We start from the raw sequence: 23,892 nt of genomic DNA, 5'->3' as shown, positions 1-23,892 counted from the left end.
TTCGGATTCTATTAAAAACAAAATTCTAAATGCTTATCAAGAGAGCTGTCCGATCAAAACAGTTAGTTCGAACAGAGATGTTCCATGGTGGAACTTCAACCTTGATAAACTCAGGAAAACTGCTCGGAAGGAATTCAACCGAGCCAAACGCACTTCTGATTGGAGTCTATACCGAAAGGCTCTGACAGAGTATAACAAAGAAATGAGACGAGCAAAACGGAAATCATGGGTTCTCATGTGTGAAAGCATTGAGAAAACTCCCGTAGCTGCTCGACTTCATAAAACTCTTTCGAAGGATCACTCCAATGGTTTGGGAAGTCTTCAAAGGACTGACGGTTCACTCACTGTGGAACCTCGTGAAACACTGAGTGAAATGCTAAGAGTTCACTTTCCTGATTCAATCCCACAAACGAGTCTAAATGCTGAAGGTGCCAGACTTGACGTCTCAGTTCCACACGGGTTCCTATCAGGGGACTCAGGAGCAAAAAGGGACGCAATAAAGGTTGCCAAAGAAGCTTTTACTCGCGATAGGGTTGTTAGGGCAGTGAGATCTTTCGAGCCATTCAAATCTGCTGGCATGGATGGAATCTTCCCAGCGCTTATCCAAAAAGAGGAAGAGACACTGATTCCACACATGGTAGAGATTTTTAAGGCAAGTTTAGTTCTGGGACACATTCCAAATGATTGGCGTCAAGTTCGAGTTGTCTTTATTCCAAAAGCAGGAAAAAAGGACAAAACCAACCCTAAAGCATTCCGACCGATAAGCCTATCCTCGGTAATGCTTAAAATCATGGAGAAGGTATTATGCGAGTATATAGATTCTAAATTTATGAAAACTATGCCTCTTTCTAAATCCCAATTTGCTTATCAAAGCGGAAAATCAACGGTCTCAGCACTGCACACGCTAGTGAACAAGATCGAGAAAACCTTTAATGCAAAAGAAATCGCTCTTATAGCATTTCTTGATATTGAGGGCGCGTTCGATAACGCTTCTTATTCGTCTATAGGTTCGGCAATGTTGAGGAGAAACTTCGACCCATGCATTGCAACCTGGGTACATGCTATGCTAGCAAATCGACAGATCTCATCTGAGCTGAGTGATTCGCGCATTACTGTAATGGCTACAAGGGGATGCCCTCAAGGGGGAGTACTATCTCCCTTATTGGGGTCATTAGTGGTGGACGAACTGCTAGATTGCTTAGAAAGAAGGGGTTTTGAAGTTGTTGGATACGCAGATGACGTAGTCATTATTGTACGAGGCAAATTTGACAGCGTTATTTCATCAAGGATGCAAATTGCTCTCAATCACACACTCTCCTGGTGTCAAAAAGAGAAACTAGGAATAAACCCTTCAAAAACAACAATTGTACCGTTCACAAAAAGACGAAAGGTACAACTCCACCCTCTTTTCTTGAACCAAATACAATTAGTTTACTCAAATGAGGTCAAGTATCTTGGCATCACACTTGACGCAAAACTAAATTGGAACACCCATCTTCAAACAATCATAAATAAAGGTCTCAATTCACTCTGGGTTTGCTCAAAGACCTGTGGTAAAACATGGGGTCTAAAACCCAGTATGATCATGTGGATCTATAAAACAATCGTTCGGCCTAGAATAACCTATGCGTCCCTTGTTTGGTGGCCTAAGACAAAGGAAGCTACGGCTAGAGCTAAGCTGAACAAAATTCAACGTACTGCCTGTATTGCCATAACCGGTGCAGTTCGTAGTACCCCCTCGTTTGCCCTAGATGCTATACTCAATCTGCCCCGGCTGGATCAATTCATAAAGCTGGATGCTGAGAAAAGTGCTCTTCGGCTAAAACGATCAACAGTCCTACTGTCAGGGGACTTAACAGGTCACCTCAGTATATTAAACGAATTTTCGATAAATCCTATTGTTGAAAAATGTAGTGACTGGATGGAAAAAGTGGTAAACTATGACTCGCCATTCACGGTGGTCTTTCCTTCTCGTGAGGAATGGGAAGGAGGTGGACCCACCATTTCACCGGGATCTATTAAATTCTACACAGATGGTTCAAAAATGAATAATTTGACAGGGTCTGGAGTATACGGACCGAAAACCAAAATCTCTGTCTCTCTTGGACAGTGGCCTACAGTATTTCAAGCAGAAGTCTATGCAATCAAGGAATGTGCGCAGCTGTGTCTGAAAAGAAATTACAGACATGCCACCATATGTATTTTCTCTGATAGTCAAGCAGCGCTTCAATCTTTGAAGGCTTTCACTTGCAACTCAAAACTTGTGTGGGAATGCATTCTTGCACTGAAATCCCTAGCTGAACGCAATCGAGTTAAACTATATTGGATCCCAGGACATACGGGTCTAGAGGGTAACGAAATTGCCGATCAGCTAGCAAGGAATGGATCAACCAATATGTTCATTGGTCCAGAGCCATTCCTTGGCATTTCAAACTCTGCACTAAACACGGAATTGAACAACTGGTTGTTCGATCAAATTCAATCAAATTGGAATACAGTTTCCAATGCGAATCAGTCCAAAAGGTTCGTAACAATAAACACGACACAAACACAAAAACTTATAGGTCTCAACAAAAGGGATCTCAGAACATACATCGGTCTAATAACTGGTCACTGCCCAAGCAGATACCACTTATACAAGATCGGTGTCGTCCAAAACACAAATTGCCGTTTCTGTGACGAGACGGACGAAACCTCACAACACCTTCTCTGCTCTTGCAGTGCACACATCCATCGTAGGTTCAAAATATTTGGCAAGCACTACTTACAGCCAGCTGATATTTGGAACGCATCCCCCAGGGAGGTGGTTAGCTTTATTAGGCTGATCACGCCAGATTGGGGGAACTACAACACTGCAACCTAGGACTTCTGCCCATCAATGGCAGATGGTTCAAAGTTCAGTCAAATGCGCAAAGTATTCCGGAGGCACATTTGCTACTGGAAAACATTGTGTACATAGAGTAATAGGGTATATCACAATAGTCCTAAAAAATGGACGCAGTGATCCCACACCCGACAGAAGAAGAAGAAGAAGAAGAACTCTGATTTGAGTAGATCCGCGTTGCCGTTTTGGTTAACCCATTTTTCAACGCGAAGAAATATTTAACACTCGCGCAGAAACAACTCGCGGCGCTCTCCGAAATGCTGCAATTTAAAATCAATCGAGCTTTGATGAGATGCTTGAATTAAAGCTTGATTTATTTACATTATCGAAATAATTTTGATCGGTGGTGTTAGATTTCGTTCGATGCAATTCAATGAACTTGCAAGTTACAAATACTGGTACATTAACGTTGCAAACATGTACCAAGTCTTTGCTGCTGTTGCACATGTGATACATGCAACGTAAGGTATAAGTTACAAATATTTTCAGTGTGCACACGTTTATGCAACATTGAGGCAACGTTCAATTAGGGTGTAGTGAAACATTTCATACAATTGATTTCCTACATTATTACAACATTTCAATCACTTTGATTTAACCGTGTTCATGGCAAAGTTGAAAGCCTCACGAATCACATAGCATGTTTTTGTTACCGATGTTTTAAGAAGTGCGGTTCGATCCTTTTTGTGTTCTTTTAAATCCGGTTTAATCAGTCGTAATGCCGTTTGTCGTTGTGCAAACCCGCAAGAATAAAAAATCCAAACCGTGCATGACCGTTGTGCCGGAAAAGTGGGCCAAAAGAGACCATGTTTACTGGCCGCCAGCAAATTTGGTATCGCTTTCCAAAGATGGATTTTCGGAACCAAACATTGATGTTTGGAAAATTCAGAAATGTAAGGTTGTTGGTCGTGGCTCGTCATTTGCGGTTGCTGAAGACTTGATGCGACGGTTGGAGGTGGTCACGGACTCGGAGGATGCTGTACAGTCAACTCTAGGAACACGGGCCAATCCTGGCAAGAAAAAGGTCAAATTTGTGCCAAAAGTGTACGAACTGAAAAGCAGTAAGAAGGTAATTGAGAATTGAGATTCAGTTCATTTTTTTTATTCTAACTACTTATTATTTTCCTTTAACCAGGATCACGTAACAAGCCCTCCGGAGAACGAGGCCACATACCCACTTTTTCCAGTGCCAAAACCGCAGACTCTGGGCGTGAGCCAGAGGAATTGCGTGGCGTTGCCTCCACTGCATCACAGCAAATCACGGAAATCTCTCAGGTATGTTAAAATCATCGGTCGGATGTCAATTCCCTTTGAAGCCATCAGGATTTGCTGAGACATATATTGCTCATACACGCATAACAATCCTATTTCTATAGAAAATCCCATCGAATATGGGGCTGTTATGCGAGTATGGGCAATAAAATTCATGATCACGTCCTCCTTCGTAAGGGAAGTAGAGCCGATGATGAGTTCGAAATGGGCGTCAGGAATTAAGACCTCGATTCTAGAACCAGGGTGCCCATTCGTCCGGGAAAAGCGGGAAAAACCCGGGTATTCCAAATGACCGGGAATAATACAGGAAATACCCGGGAAATTGTAAAACACACCGGGCGAAACTAGACATTTTTGTCTGGTGGGCACGACTGCTTTACAGCTCATTCACTTTGCATCATGACTTGTGGATTGATAGTTAGCCAAATCCTTAAAAAAATTGATTCTCAGGAGTTATTTTGGCCGGATTTTTCTCACAATTTTGACCTGTTTCTTGCTAGGTCTGTAGTGAATTTATGGCTGAAGATTCAAAGGAAATCTTTTGGAATATGATTGGATTCTTGAAAAATTTCTAGAAAAATATTCATGGATTCTTGACAAGTTTCTTGGTAGGATGCTTGATAGATTTCCATTTAGTTTTATGGAAAATTCTTGATAATATTTTTGCTAGAACCCGAAAATCAAAACGAGAATGGACCATAAATTGTTTGGAAAATCACTGAAAAAGTAATTAGCAGTTCCATAAGAGATTTTAGTGAGCTCTATAAAAGATATCATTTTTCATGAAATTCTTCAAAGATTTCTAACAGATGGTAAAAAACTGAGTTGATTTTTTTTTTTAGAAATTTCTTAGGAGATCCATATTGAAATACTGAACATTTTCTTAAGCATTCCTGACTGTTCCTGATTCCTGGAGACGCTAATACTGGTGATGATCAGATTTTGTATGGTTTTCTGTAGATTTACTGAACTATTACTGTTTTCCATAAACATGGCAAGATCATTTATTGATTAATAAATGGAAAAATCTCCTAGGTATTATGTCAGATTTTTGTTCAGTTCTTGACCGCATTCTTCGAAAAATCTTTGATGGATTGCTGCAAAAATGCTTGTTTGGATTTATGTCAATTTTGTTTAGCGAGTTTTGCCAGGACTCAGAAACCAGCCATATGCCATCTCAAACTTGTCAAGGATTCGAAATACCATGGACGCTTCGAAAGCCTGACCTTTTTCATGGTGTTTTTAAGCCAAATTCCGATTTTTTTCATCTAGAGTTAATTATTATGACGTCTTCTACATTCTCCAAAAGCTGTCGAAAAAATAATTTTTGGATGATGTAAGGCCGATGTCCACACGGTAAACAAGTGATTTCTTGTTAGAAAATTAAATTTATATTTCTGAAGATCTGGTCCAATGATAATGATAATAAAAGCTTTGTTCAAGCCACAGCATTGAATTAAAAAAAAAAAACTCCTGAATAATTTTTGGTTTTTCAATTTTGACTAGCTTGAATGAAAAAAAAAGAGGTTGATTAATTCTGTAAACTAAATTTTTAACATTCCAGAGCGAGAACTTGAAAAACTGCAAGAGGTAGTGCTTCGAGTAATCCTCTACTATATATGGTACACTATTTATGAAACTACACTCAACATTTTATTATACACCCCAACCTCTTTTGACGACCGTTATCGGGGGGTCGTAAAAAAAATCGGTCGTAAAAAAATCAGGGTTATAATTATGTTTTTGAAAAATGCAACGTCTAGATGCGGAAATACTGATTCGACATATTCGGCAAAGTTGAAGCATGGTTTGAGAACTTTCCAAAATGGCCGTTCAAGTTTTCATATTTTGGTAATAGATGGCAACACTGATCGATTGTTATCAAAAGAGCCAATTTTATGGGGGTGTGATATGCAAATACCAAAAAAATTTAAAGATAACGATACCGAATGTTCACCAAAGCTGAAGGAAGTGTTGCGTGCCATACAGTCGGCCGAATCACAAATGTTCATGTGGCTGGCAACACTGTTTAGGAAGAATAGAGTAAAGATCAAAACCATCAAACTTGAGCGGAACAGAAAAATATAATGCTTAGCAACATAGCAATACTCTTCATCTGTAATCCAGTTTTTCATGAAGGGTTCAAATTTTTTTTCGTAGCTGGCAACACTGCTTAAGTGAAATTGCGCCACCAGGCAGTTGCGGATATCTCAGGATCCTGACCACTTAGAAAGATGGCGTCTTCGGCAAAGTTGTTCAGTAGCTCAAGGACTTTTATTATCAAAGCTATGAGATTCAAAATTTTGCCACCAGGCGGCGCTAGTGAGCATGAAACTTTTGTTTTGCGGTTATCTTAGGATCCTAGCCACTTAGAAAGATGGTGCCTTCGGCAAAGTTGTTCAGTAGCTTGAGCGCTATCATTATAAAAGTTATGAGATTCGAAATTTTGCCACTAGGCGGCGCTAGTGAGTATAGAAGTTTTGCGGATAGCTCAGGATCCTGGCCACTTAGAAAGGTGGCGTCTTCGGAAAAGTTGTTCAGTAGCTCAAGGACTATCATTATTCTAGCCAAGAGCTTCAAGATTTGACCACCAGGCGGCGCTAGTAAGTAAAGAATTTTTGTTTTGCGAATAGCTCAGGATCCTGGCCACTTAGAAAGATGGCGTCTTCGGCAAAGTTGTTCAGTAGCTCAAGGACTATCATTATTCTAGCCCAGAGATTCGGGATTTGGCCACCAGGCGGCGCTAGTGAGCATAGAATTTTTGTTTTGCGGATAGCTCAGGATCCTGACCACTTAGACGGATGGCGTCTTCGGCAAATTTGTTCAGTAGCTGAAGCGCTATCAATATAAAGGTTATGAGATTCGAAATTTTGCCACCAGGCGGCGCTAGTGTGCATAGAATTTTTGTTTGCCGGATAGCTCAGGATCCTGGCCACTTAGAAAGATGGCGTCTTCGACAAAGTTGTTCAGTAGCTCAAGGATTATCATTATGCTAGCCAAGAGATTCGAGATTTAGCCACCAGGCGGCGCTAGTGGGCATAGAATTTTTGTTTTGCGGATACCTCAGGATCCTGACCACTTAGAGAGATAGCGTCTTCAACAAAGTTGTTCAGTAGCTCAAGGACTATCATTATTCTAGCCAAGAGCTTCAAGATTTGACCACCAGGCGGCGCTAGTAAGCAAAGAATTTTTGTTTTGCGGATAGCTCAGGATCCTGACCTCTTAGAAAGATGGCGTCTTCAACAAAGTTATTCAGTAGCACAAAGGCTATCATTATTTGAGCCAAAAGCTTCAAGATTATCTCACCAGGTGGCACTAGTGAGCATTGAATTTTTATTTTGCGGATAGCTCAGTGGCCTGGCCGCTTAGAAAGATGGCGTCTTCGACAAAGTTGTTTAGTAGCACAAGGGCTAACATTATTTGAGCCAATTGATTTGATATTTTCTCACCTGGTGGGACTAGTGAGCATTGAATTTTTGTTTTGCGCATAGTCCAGTTACCTGACCACTTAGAAAGATGGAGTCTTCAACAAAGTTGTTCAGTAGCACAAGGGCTATCATTATTCGAGCCAAGAGATTTGATATTTTCTCACCAGGTGGCGCTAGTGAGCATTGAATTTTTGTTTTGCGGATAGCTCAGTAGCCTGACCACTTAGAAAGATGGCGTCTTCGACAAAGTTGTTTAGTAGCACAAGGGCTAACATTATTTGAGCCAATTGATTTGATATTTTCTCACCTGGTGGGACTAGTGAGCATTGAATTTTTGTTTTGCGCATAGTCCAGTTACCTGACCACTTAGAAAGATGGAGTCTTCAACAAAGTTGTTCAGTAGCACAAGGGCTATCATTATTCGAGCCAAGAGATTCGATATTTTCTCACCAGGTGGCGCTAGTGAGCATTGAATTTTTGTTTTGTGTATAGCTCAGTAGCCTGATCACTTAGAAAGATGGCGTCTTCAACAAACCCAGACACCTTCAGTAGTCGCGGACTCTAACCAGTGTCCTGCTAAGGAAGGCTTCTAATCGATCAACTAATGAGATTCATTAAAGTCAAATTTCACCTAATATTTTTGAACTGCACTTTGCTTTAATACCAATAAAAATTCGTAATTTTTTCCTGTAATACCTTCATTTTTTTTTCTAGTATTATTTATTTTATTTATAAGTTTTATTCCAAATATTACATGCATATCTTATATCTAGATGTTCTGTGTTAGAAAACACTAACATCCTCATTTGGGGTTATTCACAAATTTCATAAAAATGGGCATTTTTGATACCCACCTACCCCCTTGTTACGCTTTTTGTATGACTGTTTTACAAATTTTGTATGAGCTGTAACATTTTAAGAACACCCACCCACCCCCTTCAGCGTTATGAAATTCATGAACAGTAGGGCGATTCACATTTTAAAAATGTTTGAAAATCCAATCTCCCATATGCTCCTTACCATCCTTACCATAAAAATAGTGTTCTGTGAAATTTTCAGCTCTCTAGGTGGTGATTTAAAGGTGGCCCAAAGACAATGTAGGTTTATATGGGAATTTCTATAGAAAATTTGTGAGAGATGTTCCAAACACGCTAATACTGTAATTTGAGTAGAAACTTATCATCCCATATTTAAAACTCATTCTTCAAACCTTAGTGAAGGATGATGCTGAAGAAACAAATCCCTTTTGAGCTAATTTTGTTTGGGATTTTTGTACATGTTTGCAGGGCTATAATCTCATACTAAGCTAAATAATAGCAAACTAACTCATGGATATCTCTTCTGCTATCCGTCGGATTGAACTTCTCTCTTCAGCAAAGTTCTTTATTATGGTTTGAAAAACGAGTTTTTGCTATGGGATAATAAGTTTGTACTCACATTACAGTACTAGCTTGTTTGGAACATTTCTCAAAATTTCTCCATGGCGATTTCCATATAAACCTACATTGTCTTTGGGCCACCTTTAAATCACCACTTAGAAAGCTGAAAATTTCACACATCACCTTTTTTTATGGTAAGAATGTTAAGGAACATATGGGAGATCGGATTTTCTAACATTTCCAAATTTTGAGCCGCCCTAATGAACAGGCCCTTTGGTAGAAATGAATTAAGCAATTATTAACATTTTGCTAACAACATATTACATTTCATTTGTCGTAGTAGTGCAGAAGTTATACAGATGAGTTGATTTCACCTGATTATAAGGAAAAAAAGCTTTCAATTAACTTATCCTTAATATATAACGCATTTATCATGGTAATAGAAAATTGCAACGGTTTTTGTCTAAAATTATTAATAACCAGTTGACCCGACAAACCTTGTTTTGTCCCGCAGTAGACTGCTCGATAATGTCTAACAAAATTTTACTAAAAACGTGTCAGTTTTCTACTCCTGTTTTTTAATATTCCTGTGGAGTTCTTCGATGATTAGTACATACAATCACGTCGGAACACTTCAAGAATCTAACTGGGAAAGAATCATATAAATCCGTTGTCTCAGTTATTCCGTGACGTAAAAACACCGTTCCATTTAGATTTATATAGATTTGATTTGACATTTATTACAATGTTTCAACATTCGATATTCTTTGTAACTCATTAGTACTATACCAGGGACGCAGCTTCGGGATCATTTTCAAAATTTCATTTTAAATCCACCGCAGAGCATTCTTCCTAGTATTACAACAGCTATTCCTTATTGGTACAGCATACAGCATGGCTGGCCTGAAAGTTTGTTTAAATATCAAATCGCAATTGTTTTTTGTTGATTTACATATTCCTACGGTCAAAATACTGGTCATCGATTCAAGTACTATCTACCTATTATGTTAAATTAGCTCTGATCCGATTGGCTCAGATAGTCCTATCCGCCTATGTCAATAGAGTGGCTGTAGTTGAAGTGGTTTCTGATTAATAAATTATGAAGTAACATCTGGTATGTTTGACAATATGTTTTATTTTATTTTCAGATTGACCAAACTATGACTCAGTTTGTCATTCAGTCAGGTGACGGTCGGCAATATGTCCAGATGAGTGACGGAACATGTTTGGAAATCATTGCTGGTGAAGCTAACTCATATGCTTCGACTAGTACTCAAATTCAACCTACAACACAAAGCAGTGTAATACTGGACAGCAGTAATGTTATCACCGACAATGATCTAAACAATGTTCTCGACACTACGGGAAACCAGAATGATCAGCCATGTTCTATCGAACAACCGACTCAAGAAGAACAAATGTGTCATGACACCTCAATCATGACAGTCCTTCGAGATTTGCAAGGTCGGGTTACCAGAATGGAAACGATGCTGGAGAAGGTTTTTGCTTTCATGGCCAATATAAATCGACTCTTCGAAACCAAACTATCGACAAAAATGCAGGATGGAGATGTGAAAAAATACGACGAAGATTTCTCCGAGTTTGACGATCTCATGCCGGTTAAAACCGAGGAAAAACTGAGAGAACTGGAGCATCAATTAAAAACACAATCATATGCAGACAAACTTTATAGATTCTTCGAAACCGTTTTCAAATTAAATGGCAAACGCGAAGGAAAACCATTCTTCCGAAACCTACTACGGAAATTTGTTGACCCGTCCATTTTAGTTTCGTACTCGTGGTTGGGAAATTCACGAGCAAAAAAAGGTGAACCAGCCAACAAGAACAAGAGTTTCAAAGACAATTTTCCAAGCTTTGTTCAATTTGTTGGCCGTATTCAAAGATCTGCTGACTTCGAATTTTCGGCAGAAGACACGGAAGAATCGTTCAGCCAATTTCTACGGCAGAAAAATACGGAGTTGAAACGGAAAATTGCGAGATCTGGCGCTCCGAAAGCCTCCCACACAAAAAAGAGACGACAACATTCTCAACATCTCTCACCCAGAATCGACGAAACAACTGAAGAAATCGAAAACGAAGATCTTTCAGAACAAATCGCCATCAAGGAGGTAGACATCATTCCAGCAGCCTCCTACAGCAGTTCCAGTTCCAGTAGCAGCTCAGATACCGATGTTGAGTAAAATGTACATTTCCATGTGTACAAACAGCATGACATGCCATTTCTTGCCAATATGTTAACTTATTGTTACTACTTTTTTAATAAAAGAAACTAAAATCTTTGCGAAGATTCAGAATAATTTCTATTGTTACGCCTTATTTGAAATGGATTTGGATTGACTCTAGATTGGATTTGGAATGGATCTGGATTTTATCTGCATTGGAATTGGATTTGATATTAATTGAATTTGTTTTGAATCAAAACTGAATTTGAATTGGATTTCTATTGGATTTTAATCTTATATCAATTGAATTTGGAATTGGATTGGATTGGATTTGAATTAAAATTCGATTGGATTTGAGTTGGAGTTGGATTGGATCTGGATTGGATTTGAAATGGATTTGGATTGGATTATGATCTGATATTAGTTGAATTTGGAGTTGGATTGGATTTTGATTTTATTTGGGTTTGATGTTAATTGAATTTGTTTTGGATTAGAATTGAATTTGGATTGAATTTTGATTGGGTTAGGATTTGATTTGGATTTGATATTAATTGAATTTGTTTTGGAATAGAATTGTATTTAGATTTGTGTTGGATTTGGATTGGATTTGGATTGGATTTGGATTGGATTTATATTAGATTTATATTAGATTTGGATTGGATATGAATTGATTTGGATTTGATATTAATTGAATTTGTTTTAGATTACAATTGAATTTGGATTTGGATTTGAATTTTATTTGGATTGAATTTGAATTGGATTTAGATTGGGTTTGTATTGGACTGGTTTTGGATTTGGATTGAATATGAATTGGATTTGGATTGGATTTTTATTGATTTGGATTCGATATTAATTGAAATTGAATTGGATTGGATTTTTATTGAATTAAGATTCGATTTTTATGGGATTTTAATCTGATATTAATTGAATTTTGATTGGATTTTCATTTGATTTGGGTTTGATATCAATTGAATTTGTTTTGGATCAGTATTGAATTTGGATATGGATTGAATTGAATTAGATTTGAATTTTACATGGATTTGGATTTGAAATTAATTGAATTTGGATATGGATTGAATTTTGATTGGATTAGGATTTGATTTGGATTGGATTTTGATTGGATTTGGATTAGGATTGAATTGAATTAAATTTTGATTTGTATTAGATTTTAATTGGATTAAGATTTGATTTGAACTGGATTTGGATTGGATTGAATTTGATTTGGATTGGATTTGGATTTGAAATCAATTGAATTTGTTTTGGATAAGAATTCAATTTGGATTTCGGTTGGATTGAATTGGATTTTGATTTGGGTTGGATTTTGATTGGATTTGGATTTGAAATTAATTGAATTTGTTTTGGACTAGAATTGAATTTGGATTTGATTTGGATTGGAGTTTTGTTGGATTTGGATATGATATTGATTGAATTTGGAGTTGGATCAGATTTGGATTGATTTTGGCTTGGATTGGAATTGAATTGATATTTGATTTTTATAGGATTGTATTTGTATTTGATTTTTATAGGATTTTGATCGGATTTTTAAGGGATTCTAATCGGACATTAATTGAATTTGGAGTAGGATTCGAATTGGATTTGTATTCAATTTTGATTGGATTTGGATTGGATTTGAAATGGATTTTGATTGGATCTATATTTGATTTGGATTAGATATTAATTTAATTTTGATCTGATATTAATTGAAGTTGGATTGGATTTGAATTGGATTTTGATTGAATTTTGATCTGATATTAATTGAATTTATAGTTGGATTAAATTTGGATTTGGTTTAGATTTGATTTAGATTTGATTTGCATTTGATTTAAATTTGATTTGAATAGGATTTTGATTTGATTTGGATTTGATATGTAAAATGTACTAGTCAACGTCGGTTGACGAAAATTAATAAATAAAAAATAACTGAATTTGTTCTGGATCATTTCAATTTCATCTTTTCATGCGAATAGCCATCTTGCCCCGAAGCATTTTTGATCGAAGTGTTTTGAGTAACTTCTGATGGTTGGAAATTGAAATAATAATATCAAATATAAGGAAAATTACTTATTTTACCAAAATAAATGTTGCGGTTGGCTCATCTTCTCCCATCTAACCCTATAGTTTGGTATTTAAGCTAACTTGTTCTTTTTGTAGAAATGTGAGCTACCATGAGTGGACATTTACATTTTGGTAAACGTTGAAGTGAACGCATAGTTGTCCTAATGCATCGTGATGGAACCAATTAGCTAATCCCGTATTCCATGTTTCCATATATGCGTTTACAATTACCGTTAAACGTGATCGGATAGCTGTATGTAAAATTATATAGAAAATATTCAAAAGCGAACCATGCTGAAAAATAATTAGCTCTAGGGAATGTGTTTTATTCTGTACACACCATTCAAAACCTTTTTTATGATACAATAATTTTTATTTCTATCATTTTACAAAAGTGTGTGTATCAAGGGAAAGAATACTGATTTTGGCATATCGGTTTCATTGCAGTCTATTTTAACCATTTTGCAGAGAACATTATCATAGTCAAACATTTTGCACGACTTCAATTCAACATTCGATCCATAAATATATAATGATGAAGATGCAACAGGTTTAATGAAAAAGTCAGCAAGATTTTTTACTAGATAACCGTATACATAAATTGATTCTTCTTGCGCATTATGTAATAAGTACTTAACCGATACTACTTCTAACTCTTCAGTTAGAATCCATTTATCTGGCAGTGATTCAGAATCAATACAAAAGCTATCGAATTTCACATATGAATAAACACGCCAATTTTTACCTTCAAGGAATGATTGGAGTCTAGGTTCTAGATTTTCGATCACACAATATTCTTTTTTAAAAATGGGTTTGAGAATACGCTTTCCTTTGTTTAGTTTGAGGCTGGATACGTTCGATTGCATTTCAATAATTCTCCTTGAAACTTGAGACAATGGTAAGTTTCCACTTCGAATTAAGCGTTTCAAATGATACAGCTTAGATTCAAAAGGGTATGCATCGAATGTGCCCAACGGACCAAATCGTTTAACATCATCAATTAGATGTGCCAAATTGTGCATATTGCTTGTGAAGAATTGTTGCCCATATAACAATTTGGTTCCATTGAGAAAATCTTTGATGAGATTATGAGCAACATCCAAATTTTCGTGATTTTGATCCGATCTTGAAAGTATTTGAATTGCTCAAAAATATGTCAAAAAATGATCTGCTATATCCGGTACTTTGAAGAACTTTGTAAGCACAATTGGGCTCAAATAGAGAAGGAATGTTCTAAACTCTGACCCTTTCCAATGAGACAAATGGTCCAAACTGCGTACTGGGCGAATAATTTCCCGAGGAAGTTTGCAAGACTGCAAATATTCAGAAACAAGTTTAGTTTCTCTCGCTGACCATTTGGCATCGAAGTTATTCAAACTTCCATTCTTCCAACCCGTTAAAAACCGTTTAGTAATCCCTAGGTCTAACAAATGTAAGGCATCACCAATTGGAAAATCTTGTATCATATCCAAACCATGGACCGTTTCCAAAATGCTATCCATTTTATGATGGCCTTCATATGTTCGAGCACGGAATTCGTGATCTGTTCGGAGTGGTGCATCTGTCTGTGGAAAAATCATTGTCCTTGCGTCTGCTGAAAACTCTCCTTCAGTTGTACACTTCAGGCATGAGTTATAACCGTTGTGGCCAATTACACCTAAAATGAAAAGAGGTCAAATTTAAAATACTTCCTAAAGGAAATCTTGCTGTAGAATATAGTTCTTAGATTCGAAGCTGTATTTAATGGAACAATGTATACTAGAGGTTTGGTATCTTCGTCAAAGTATTTTAGATAAGTTGCTCTATATTTTGATGGCTTTGGTTTTGATCGAGATAACTTGTAACTGATCAAGATCAGTTTTATATTTTAATATGAACGTCTTAGTAAAAACCATTCACATTCAATACATGCAATCTGTTTGCCGATGACAGTCCGTATTAGATATAGAATTTGACAATTACCTCGAAGCATTGACCGAGCTGGATTGTCGCAGATGAAGCACCGTAAAACTACATTTATTGTTTTATCTCCAACATCTAACCCTTTAAGCAAAATTTCATTCAGTTCCGTTACAAAAGGCTTCAAAAACGCATTCGTATCTGTTGGCTTGTCTGGAATATTCAAAATGCTTATGATTATTATGTTATAACGTTACAGAAAGTTGTAATTACATAATCCGCAAAAAATTCCAATCACTAACGGCGATATATACTCCTTGAATTCGTCTATGTTCACTAGTATCGGCCAAAATGATGTAGTAGAACTTTTATACGCCGAAAGTCCATCAATATTAACATTCAAAGATAATTTTTGAGGCACATTTTCAACGCCAGAGACAACTTCCATTAATATGCGCTTCAAACCATAATGCCAATACTTGCCACCCAGTGATTCTTCAGCGCAAATGATTGTTTTGCGAGGGGTTTTCACTAGTGTCCTTGCATCAGTAGGCAAAACATTGTCTTCAATATGGTTTTTTAGGATTAGCAAGAGCGAATTAATAGCCGTATGTTTTATCTGATAATCTACAGCCCACGATCTGAGGTCATTTAGTAAAGCAAAATGATCCCTTTCATGTTTCTTGTAGTATTCATCGTCTTCCTCATCAGACATGTCGCTCATTTCGTTATCGATATCATTTCTTAATTCTTCAAACGCCGGCTCTCCTGACTCATGTACAACATTTTGGCTGACAGATTCTTCAACACTTTTAGGTAGTTTCCTTGGCGGTGACCCGATTGACTCGAGCAACAATTTCTTTTGCTTTGAGAAGTGACCATTTCGTTTAATTTTCTTCCACAGTTTCTTATCCTGTTCACTGACTTCCATCACTTTTGCTTTACAATTTGAACACGCCACTCAACAAATAAAATTTAGAACGAACTTTTAATTTTCCTTGGATTTGTATTCCGAGTGGTAAAACATAACGATTTTATGGAAGTTGTTTGTTTTGCACATTTTGACAGCTTCATATGTTTTCAAATGTTACAAAAAAGTTATCATTCACTTAATAATATTAAGCCTCTAAATAACCGCAATTATACGTTCCTATGTGGTATTGATAATAGAAAAGAATCGTTCTTTTTCTTAATACATTTCTGAAACTATTTCGTATCAGTAATTCATGTTGCTAATTGGTACGAAATTACACCAAGGATTACTATACCACATTGGTACATATGTGCAGCATGAGCAATACCTATGTTTCTCAGTACTTTACTGAAACATATTTTTTATTGTTTTCCTATGTTGCACTGTAGTTCTGCAGTACAGTATGTTTCAATATTCATAACTGAAACATTTTAAATACTTAAAGAGTTTTATTCGAAAGACAAATACTGTTGTGCAACGCTAATGAAATATACTATGTTTCCGTAAACGTGTGAGTTCACTAAACTGGAACAATAAGTATTCTGTGCATCAGCCTCATCACTTGATTGCAACTTTGAAAAAAAAAATAGAAACTAAAAGTGTACTGTTGTGAATTATTAACTACAAAAATATGTTTGTATTTGGGATTGAATGCATTAAATAAAATGTGTTCCCTAACACTTTTCTGTAACTTGGTTCAATCAGTTAAATCTTGTTGCAGATTGACACCAAATTACACCAAGGTTTTCTGAAACTATTTCGTATCAGTAATTCATGTTGCTAATTGGTACGAAATTACACCAAGGATTACTATACCACATTGGTACATAAGTGCAACATGAGCAATACATCTGTTTCTCAGTACTTTACTGAAACATATATTTCATTGTTTACCAATGTTGCACTGTAGTTTTGCAGTGCGGTATGTTTAAAAATACATAACTGAATTATGTAAAAGACTTAAAGAGTTTTATTCGAAAAAAGTGTGCTGTTGTGCAACGCTAATGAAATATACAATGGTTCCGGAAACGCGAAGCAAACTAAACTGAAACAATATATGTTGTGTGCAACAGCAATATCACTTAATTGCAACTTAAAAAATATTTTTTTAAAGCCTAACTTGTTTCACGTGCTACTTGGGTAGAAGGGCTGGACTATATGTTAATTGAGTTCCGTGTAAAGTTGCTAATCAACTAAAAATTTTAATTCCTGTAGGAACAGCAATAATTATAGTTGCTGAAGTAAAATAAGCTCGAGTATCTACATCTATACCTACTGTAAATATATGATGAGCTCAAACAATAAATCCCAATAATCCAATTGTTAATATAGCATAAATTATTCCTAAAGTTCCAAATGTTTCCTTTTTTCCACTTTCTTGAGTAATAATATGAGAAATTATTCCAAATCCGGGTAAAATTAAAATATAAACTTCTGGGTGTCCGAAGAATCAGAATAAGTGTTGATATAAAATAGGGTCTCCTCCTCCGATTGGATCAAAGAAAGATGTATTTAAGTTTCGGTCTGTTAATAATATAGTAATAGCTCCAGCTAAAACAGGAAGAGAAAGAAGTAATAGGATAGCTGTAATAACTACAGATCAAACAAATAAGGGTAGTCGATCTAAAGTAATTCCTGACGATCGTATATTAATTACAGTTGTAATAAAATTTACTGCCCCTAAAATTGAGGAAATTCCAGCTAAATGAAGAGAAAAAATAGCTAAATCAAAAGAAGCCCCAGCATGAGCTGTTCCTGAAGAGAGAGGAGGATAAACTGTTCATCCAGTTCCTGCCCCATTTTCTACTATTGAGCTTGATAATAGAAGAGTCAATGAAGGAGGTAGTATTCAAAAACTTATATTATTTATTCGAGGAAAGGCTATATCAGGGGCTCCTAATATTAAAGGAACTAATCAATTTCCAAATCCTCCAATTATAATTGGTATTACTATAAAGAAAATTATAATAAATGCATGAGCTGTTACAATTACATTATAAATTTGGTCATTCCCAATAAATATGCCAGGGTGGCTAAGTTCAGCACGAATTAAAATTCTTAGAGAAGTTCCGACTATCCCAGATCATACTCCAAAAATGAAATATAAAGTTCCAATATCTTTATGATTTGTTGAAAATAACCATTGTCGCGATTAAATGGCTGAAGTTTAGGCGATAAATTGTAAATTTATATATAAGAAATATATTCTTTTTAATCAAACTTTATATTCAATAATGATATTAGACTGCAATTCTAAAGGAATAATTAAAAAATTATTAAAGTTTAAGAATTAAAAGATTAATACAAATATTTTCAGCTTTGAAGGCTATTAGTTTATTTAACTTAAATTCTTATTATAAGATTAAATAAATTAATGTAATAATTAATAATCCTATAATAGAAATAAAATTTATAGTTAAAATTAAAGTTAAATTATTATTAGAATAAGAATTTATTAATATTCATGAATTTTTATTGTAATTTAATATATAAATACTATAAGATATTCGTAAATAATAGTATAAAGTAATTAAAGTTAAACAAACAGCAATAAATAAAAGAAATAATTGATTTATTTCTACTAGATTTTGGATAACTAGTCATTTAGGTAAAAATCCTAAAAATGGGGGTAATCCTCCTAAAGATAAAAGATTTAAAAATATAAAGAATTTAATGTAAGGATTTATTATTGAAAAATTAAAAATTTGATTAAAATGAAATAATTTAAAATTATTAAATATTAAAATAATAGATATAGATAAAATTGAATATAATAAAAAATAAGTTAGTCATAAAAGTTCGTTATTTATTATAGCTATTAATATTCAACCAATATGATTGATTGATGAAAAAGCTATTAATTTACGTAAAGATGTTTGATTTAATCCTCCTAGAGCTCCGATAATTATTGAAAGTAAAATTGTAAAATAAAAAAAATTAATATTTAAATTATAGGAAATAAGTATTAAAGGAGCGATTTTTTGTCAAGTTATTAAAATTAAACCATTAATTCAATTTAATCCTTCTATAACTCCTGGGAATCAAAAATGAAAAGGAGCCGCCCCTCTTTTTAATAATAAAGTAGATAAAATTAATAAATTATTAAAATTATTATTTATTATTCAATTTTCATTAAAAAATATTATTATTAAAATAATAGCAAATAATAAAATTGAAGAAGCGAAAGCTTGAGTTAAAAAGTATTTTAGACTACTTTCTGAAGTTATTAGATTTTTTTTTCCTTCATTTATTAAGGGGATAAATGAAAGTAAATTAATTTCTAATCCTATTCAAGCTCCTAATCAGGAATTAGATGAAATGGTAATTAAAGTTCCTGAAATTAATATAATAAAAAAAATATTATTAGAAATTTTTTTAATTAAAAAGAAAAGGATTATAACCTTTATAAGTGGGGTATGAACCCAATAGCTTAATTAGCTTATCTTTTTATAAGAGTTATTTTTATATAAATATATAATATATTATCTATATTTTAGTGTACGATGCACAAAAGTTTTTGAAGCTTTTGGAAATAGTTTAATTCTATTAAATATAATTTAATGAATAAAGTATAATCTTTATGATTTACCCTATCAAGGTAACCCTTTTCGTCAGGCAATTCATTTTATAATTATATGTAAAAAAAAATGAATGGTTCTAAACTATAATTTTTAAATAAATTAATGTTTAATTAAAATATAAATTATAATATAAATTTTTATATTATAATTAAATATTTATATAAATTATAATATAAATTTTTATATTATAATTAAATATTTAAATTATAATTTATATTAATATAAATAATTTAATAATATATTTATATATATAAATAATAATTTTATTTTTTTATTTTAAATATATAGAGCATTTGGCCTCAAAATTCGACCCCCTTTAAAAGTCGGAAATCCTGGCTACGCCCATGGCGTCTCTGTTTCTTCTGTTGTATTGGATAGGCGCTACTGGCAGACACGGCAAAACGCTGACAGAGCTCAGCGCAGCGCGAATCAATTTTTCGCTGATTTGAGCGATTTTCGAATGTGCAAAAAGCGAACGCAATCGCGCGCAGTTTCGAACGAATGCGTCAGATGGCAAATTTGCGGGTGCACGCCGAAAATCAGGCGCGAGGCGCTGACGACAAATTCGATAGTGCACCCTGAACTAGCAGCGTTGGATGGATTTGAATACATTTTATTGCAATGGGACGGAAAAGAATCACAGTAGGCAACACGATGGAACATGTACCAAATTCGTAGATACAACCGCGGTAGCCTGCTTGGATTGCTTCCAAGTGCGTCGCGTCATCATCGTCATCTTTGTAGTCTTCTTCAGGGCTTTCTTGAATCAGTTGTCTTTTTTGCTTGTTTCGGTGTGTCGCAAATTGCGTTTTGTGATTAATTTTACTTTTATTTGTTTTCATTTTGTGCCGTGAACTGTGAATGCGAAGCACAGTAGCCAAAGTAGATGATGGCGTGCTTCCGACGTCCGATAGCTGCTTCAGCCAGTCAGTGTAACGGAATTAATTGCCGGCAATTTGTTGCCTTCAATCTAGAGAGGGTTGGTTGAATTGTTGCGGTCATTAGAGTATCATTGGGGAAGCTTTGTGTAATATCTAGATCGGCGTGTTTGGCACGCTTTGTCAATTATGTAGGGATACTAGGGATTATGTGCTAAATATTGGGTTGTTGAAACTCAAACTCAGACTATAATGCCAGAACTATAGAATATATCTTGCAAGATCTTCTTGACATTACGTCCTCACTGGGACATAGCCTGATTTTCAGCTTAGTGTTCTTATGAGTACTTCCACAGTTATTAACTAAGAGCTTTCTTTGCCAAATTTTCGCATTCGTATATCGTGGGGCAGGTACTATTATTTTATATGCCAATGGAAGTCAAGGAAAATTTCTATTGCGAAAAGATCCTGGACCGACCGGGAATCGAACCCAGACATACCTTCAGCATGACTTTACTTTGTAGCCGCGGACTCTAACCGCACGGCTAGGGAAGACCCCTTGATCCTTCAACATCTTTGTAGTATCAATTCATCACCCGTTCCACTTGACTCCTGTGTCAACACAATTTAGCGAACAAACGATCGAAAATTCGCCAAACCACTTTCTCTCCCGAAGCGCCATTCGATCTCACTCCGCGAAAGGTTCAAGTTCAAAGCCATCTGGCTGTCCCGTCGATCTATCTCCATCGACTTGCGCCGCGCGCCTACTCTGATCGAGTGATTGCCCGACAAAAAAAGAAAAGAAACCACCTTGCCTGGCGGCTACCATCGACGCAAAACTTGACCAATTTCCAATCATCTTGCATGATGGGACGCCCAGACTTCACCGGAAACGGGTTAGGGGCCAAGGCGCAGATTAGAAAACACGTCAAGAGCGATCAGACGAGTGGCACGGGTCTGCTATGATCCCAACTGGATTTTTTTTCGGCTGTTTTAGTTCGAATATTGGGGGTTCGACTCCAGTCGACGGAAAGTGGCCAAATTTGAATTTCAAATATGGAACGAATGCTGCTCTGCTGCTGGCACGAGATTTCGGGGAAGAAGTAGCAAGCTTGAAGATGTTGGAAGTGATCGAGACTGAAGAAGGTGCGGCCCAAAGACGACTTAGACCAGCGACGTAAACCCTGGCAGGCAGATCTCATTAATTTTCCGACACATCTGTTTACATCCAAGCGTTCGGTTTGGGTCACGTCGTCATCGTGTTCAGAAACTGTGGCGTCGAGCCATATACCTACTCTGAAGGTTGTGATCCGCGTAACGTTTCTAAACTTGGTACCAGTCTAGTACCGGAACTCATTGGAAAATCAATTTTTCAAACATTTCGAAATAGATTGTCGTCGTGACATGTTTCGCGCTGTCAGAGTTTTGTTAATTGATGTTTCGCCCTTCGCGTCACGATAGAAGGCAGACCTGGTGTAAAGTTCAACGCTACATTTGTTGACAGCGATCGAAGTTTGTGTTATTTGGGGTCTTTCCATCGAAACTTGACGCTGAATTAAGACATTTATGGCCATTCGATGTAATTTCAATCAAAGTAGTCATTTCACTCGGGAAACCACCTTTCACCCGATGATCGCAGAATGCCATGCGTTCCATTCAACTCAAAAGTTCAATCGATCCTAATCGAATCGCGTGCGATGACCTACTACGATCGATTTCGAACTCAATCATTTTGGCCCTAATTTTAACAATTACCTTCCCGCAATGGCGATTCGCGACGATAATTACCGATCGAAGTCATGGGGCGAACGGCTGCTGATGATGATTCACCCCATCATCATCGTCATCATCAGCGAAGCTCCGAATGTCTCACCTCTGAGCTGAAAATCGCTCGAATGAATGAAAAACTTGTTTGGTCGGGTTTCGATTCTCACTCTCGCCGTCCCCCATCCGAAAGTCACGTTAAACTTACGGAGAGGTTTGGTTTGGAGGCGGAAAAAAACCAGTCTGCACTAATGCTGCTCTGTTACACCACACTGATGCACTGCTCTGGTGATGTTGGTTGATTTGGTCCAGCTACTGTCGTTTTTTCCTTCGTTGACGAAAGGATTCTAACCTCAACAGAAGAATCGCTTGGGCAACGAAACGAAGAGAATGGTGGATGATTTTTTTTGTACTGACTTGTCGAAGCAAGTTAACAATTTAGCTCCAATGCACATGATACGATTGAGAAGAGGCACTCCTTACAGGATCTTTTAGTTCTTCTTCTTTATGGAACACGTATGATTGCTTAATGCTGACTGCTGCCTACGGCCCAAGCTTAGCATTTCTTGCTTGAATGAGCAGAACTTCATTGATGTTAATTTGTTGGGTTCACCTTATGTTTCGTTTTGCATGGAGTGAAGATTAACTTTTGCCTGAGGAGATGTGAGCGAGAGTGTGGGTTGACGAGTTACAACGTGGTTACAAAGTACATAGGTACTTAAGTAACTCGGGGCATGTTTTGTGATGGACGATTTGTCAAGACTGACAAATTACATTGACATTTAGGAGATAGGGGAGTCCAACTCCCTGACGGTTGAAACCGTGAGGCGGTAACTCATGGAGACATTGATTCAAAATTTCCTCCAGAGATTCTCCTGAAACTTCTTTAGAAGGCTCTTCAGTGTGCTTAAGGACAACGAGTCAACAGGTAGGGTTTCTGCTGAATAAATATTGCCTCCCTCTATCCTACGTTACGATAATTATAAACGTGGCCGGAAAAAGTGATATGCATGCTCTTTTCAAAGACAGGATGTCTTCTAAAAAATTTGGCTTGAAGTATTCTCAACAAGTTAATAAAGCAAATAGTTTTCAATAAAAGGTTGGCTTTAGACTGAAAAGCTTCCAAGCTTCTGATTGAGAAGCATCCAACCTTCTGACAGAGAAGCTTCCAAACTTCGAACTGAGAAACTTCCAAGCTTCTAACTGAGAAGCTACCAAACTATTGACTGAGAAGCTTTAAAGCTTATGTTGAGAAATTTTCAAGCTTCTGCTGAGAAGCTTCCAAGCTTCTGCTGCGAAGCTTCCAAGCTTCTGCTGGGAAGCTTCCAAGCTTCTGCTGGGAAGCTTCCAAGCTTCTGCTGGGAAGCTTACAAGCTTCTGCTGGGAAGCTTACAAGCTTCTGCTGGGAAGCTTACAAGCTTCTGCTGGGAAGCTTTCAAACTTCTGCTGGGAAGCTTTCAAGCTTCTGTTGAGAAGCTTTCAAGCTTCTGTTAAGAAGCTTTCAAGTTTCTGCTGAGAAGCTTTCAAGCTTCTGCTGAGAAGCTTTCAAGCTTCTGCTGAGAAGCTTTCAAGCTTCTTCTGAGAAGCTTTCAAGCT

At 36.3% G+C, this 23,892-nt stretch overlaps 2 protein-coding genes across 3 annotated transcripts in view; one reads left to right on the top strand and one right to left on the bottom strand.

Moving 5' to 3' along the window:
* The window catches only part of LOC5564956 (protein scalloped), a 619,434-nt gene that overhangs the window by 226,915 nt on the left and 368,627 nt on the right, over positions 1 to 23,892 (bottom strand). The gene's annotated exons all lie outside the window — the stretch shown is intronic.
* LOC110674821 lies at positions 3,508 to 11,273 on the top strand. Of its 2 annotated transcripts, none has more exons than XM_021839262.1 (3): positions 3,508 to 3,953; positions 4,020 to 4,159; positions 10,112 to 11,273. In XM_021839262.1, exon 3 carries the CDS (start codon positions 10,124 to 10,126, stop codon positions 11,162 to 11,164), a length of 1,041 nt encoding a protein of 346 aa, XP_021694954.1. In that variant the 5' UTR covers positions 3,508 to 3,953; positions 4,020 to 4,159; positions 10,112 to 10,123; the 3' UTR covers positions 11,165 to 11,273. Both variants share the same exon structure in this region, with proteins under 2 accessions (XP_021694954.1, XP_021694955.1).

The sequence above is a fragment of the Aedes aegypti genome, chromosome 1 (assembly GCF_002204515.2).
Source record: "Aedes aegypti strain LVP_AGWG chromosome 1, AaegL5.0 Primary Assembly, whole genome shotgun sequence".
Taxonomy (NCBI): Eukaryota; Metazoa; Arthropoda; class Insecta; order Diptera; family Culicidae; genus Aedes; species Aedes aegypti.
This window is presented reverse-complemented; position numbering and strand designations above follow the sequence as displayed.

Excerpts from the sequence above, each read along its gene's own strand:
- LOC110674821 (XM_021839262.1), top strand. The coding sequence starts at position 10,124 with ATGACTCAGTTTGTCATTCAGTCAGGTGACGGTCGGCAATATGTCCAG.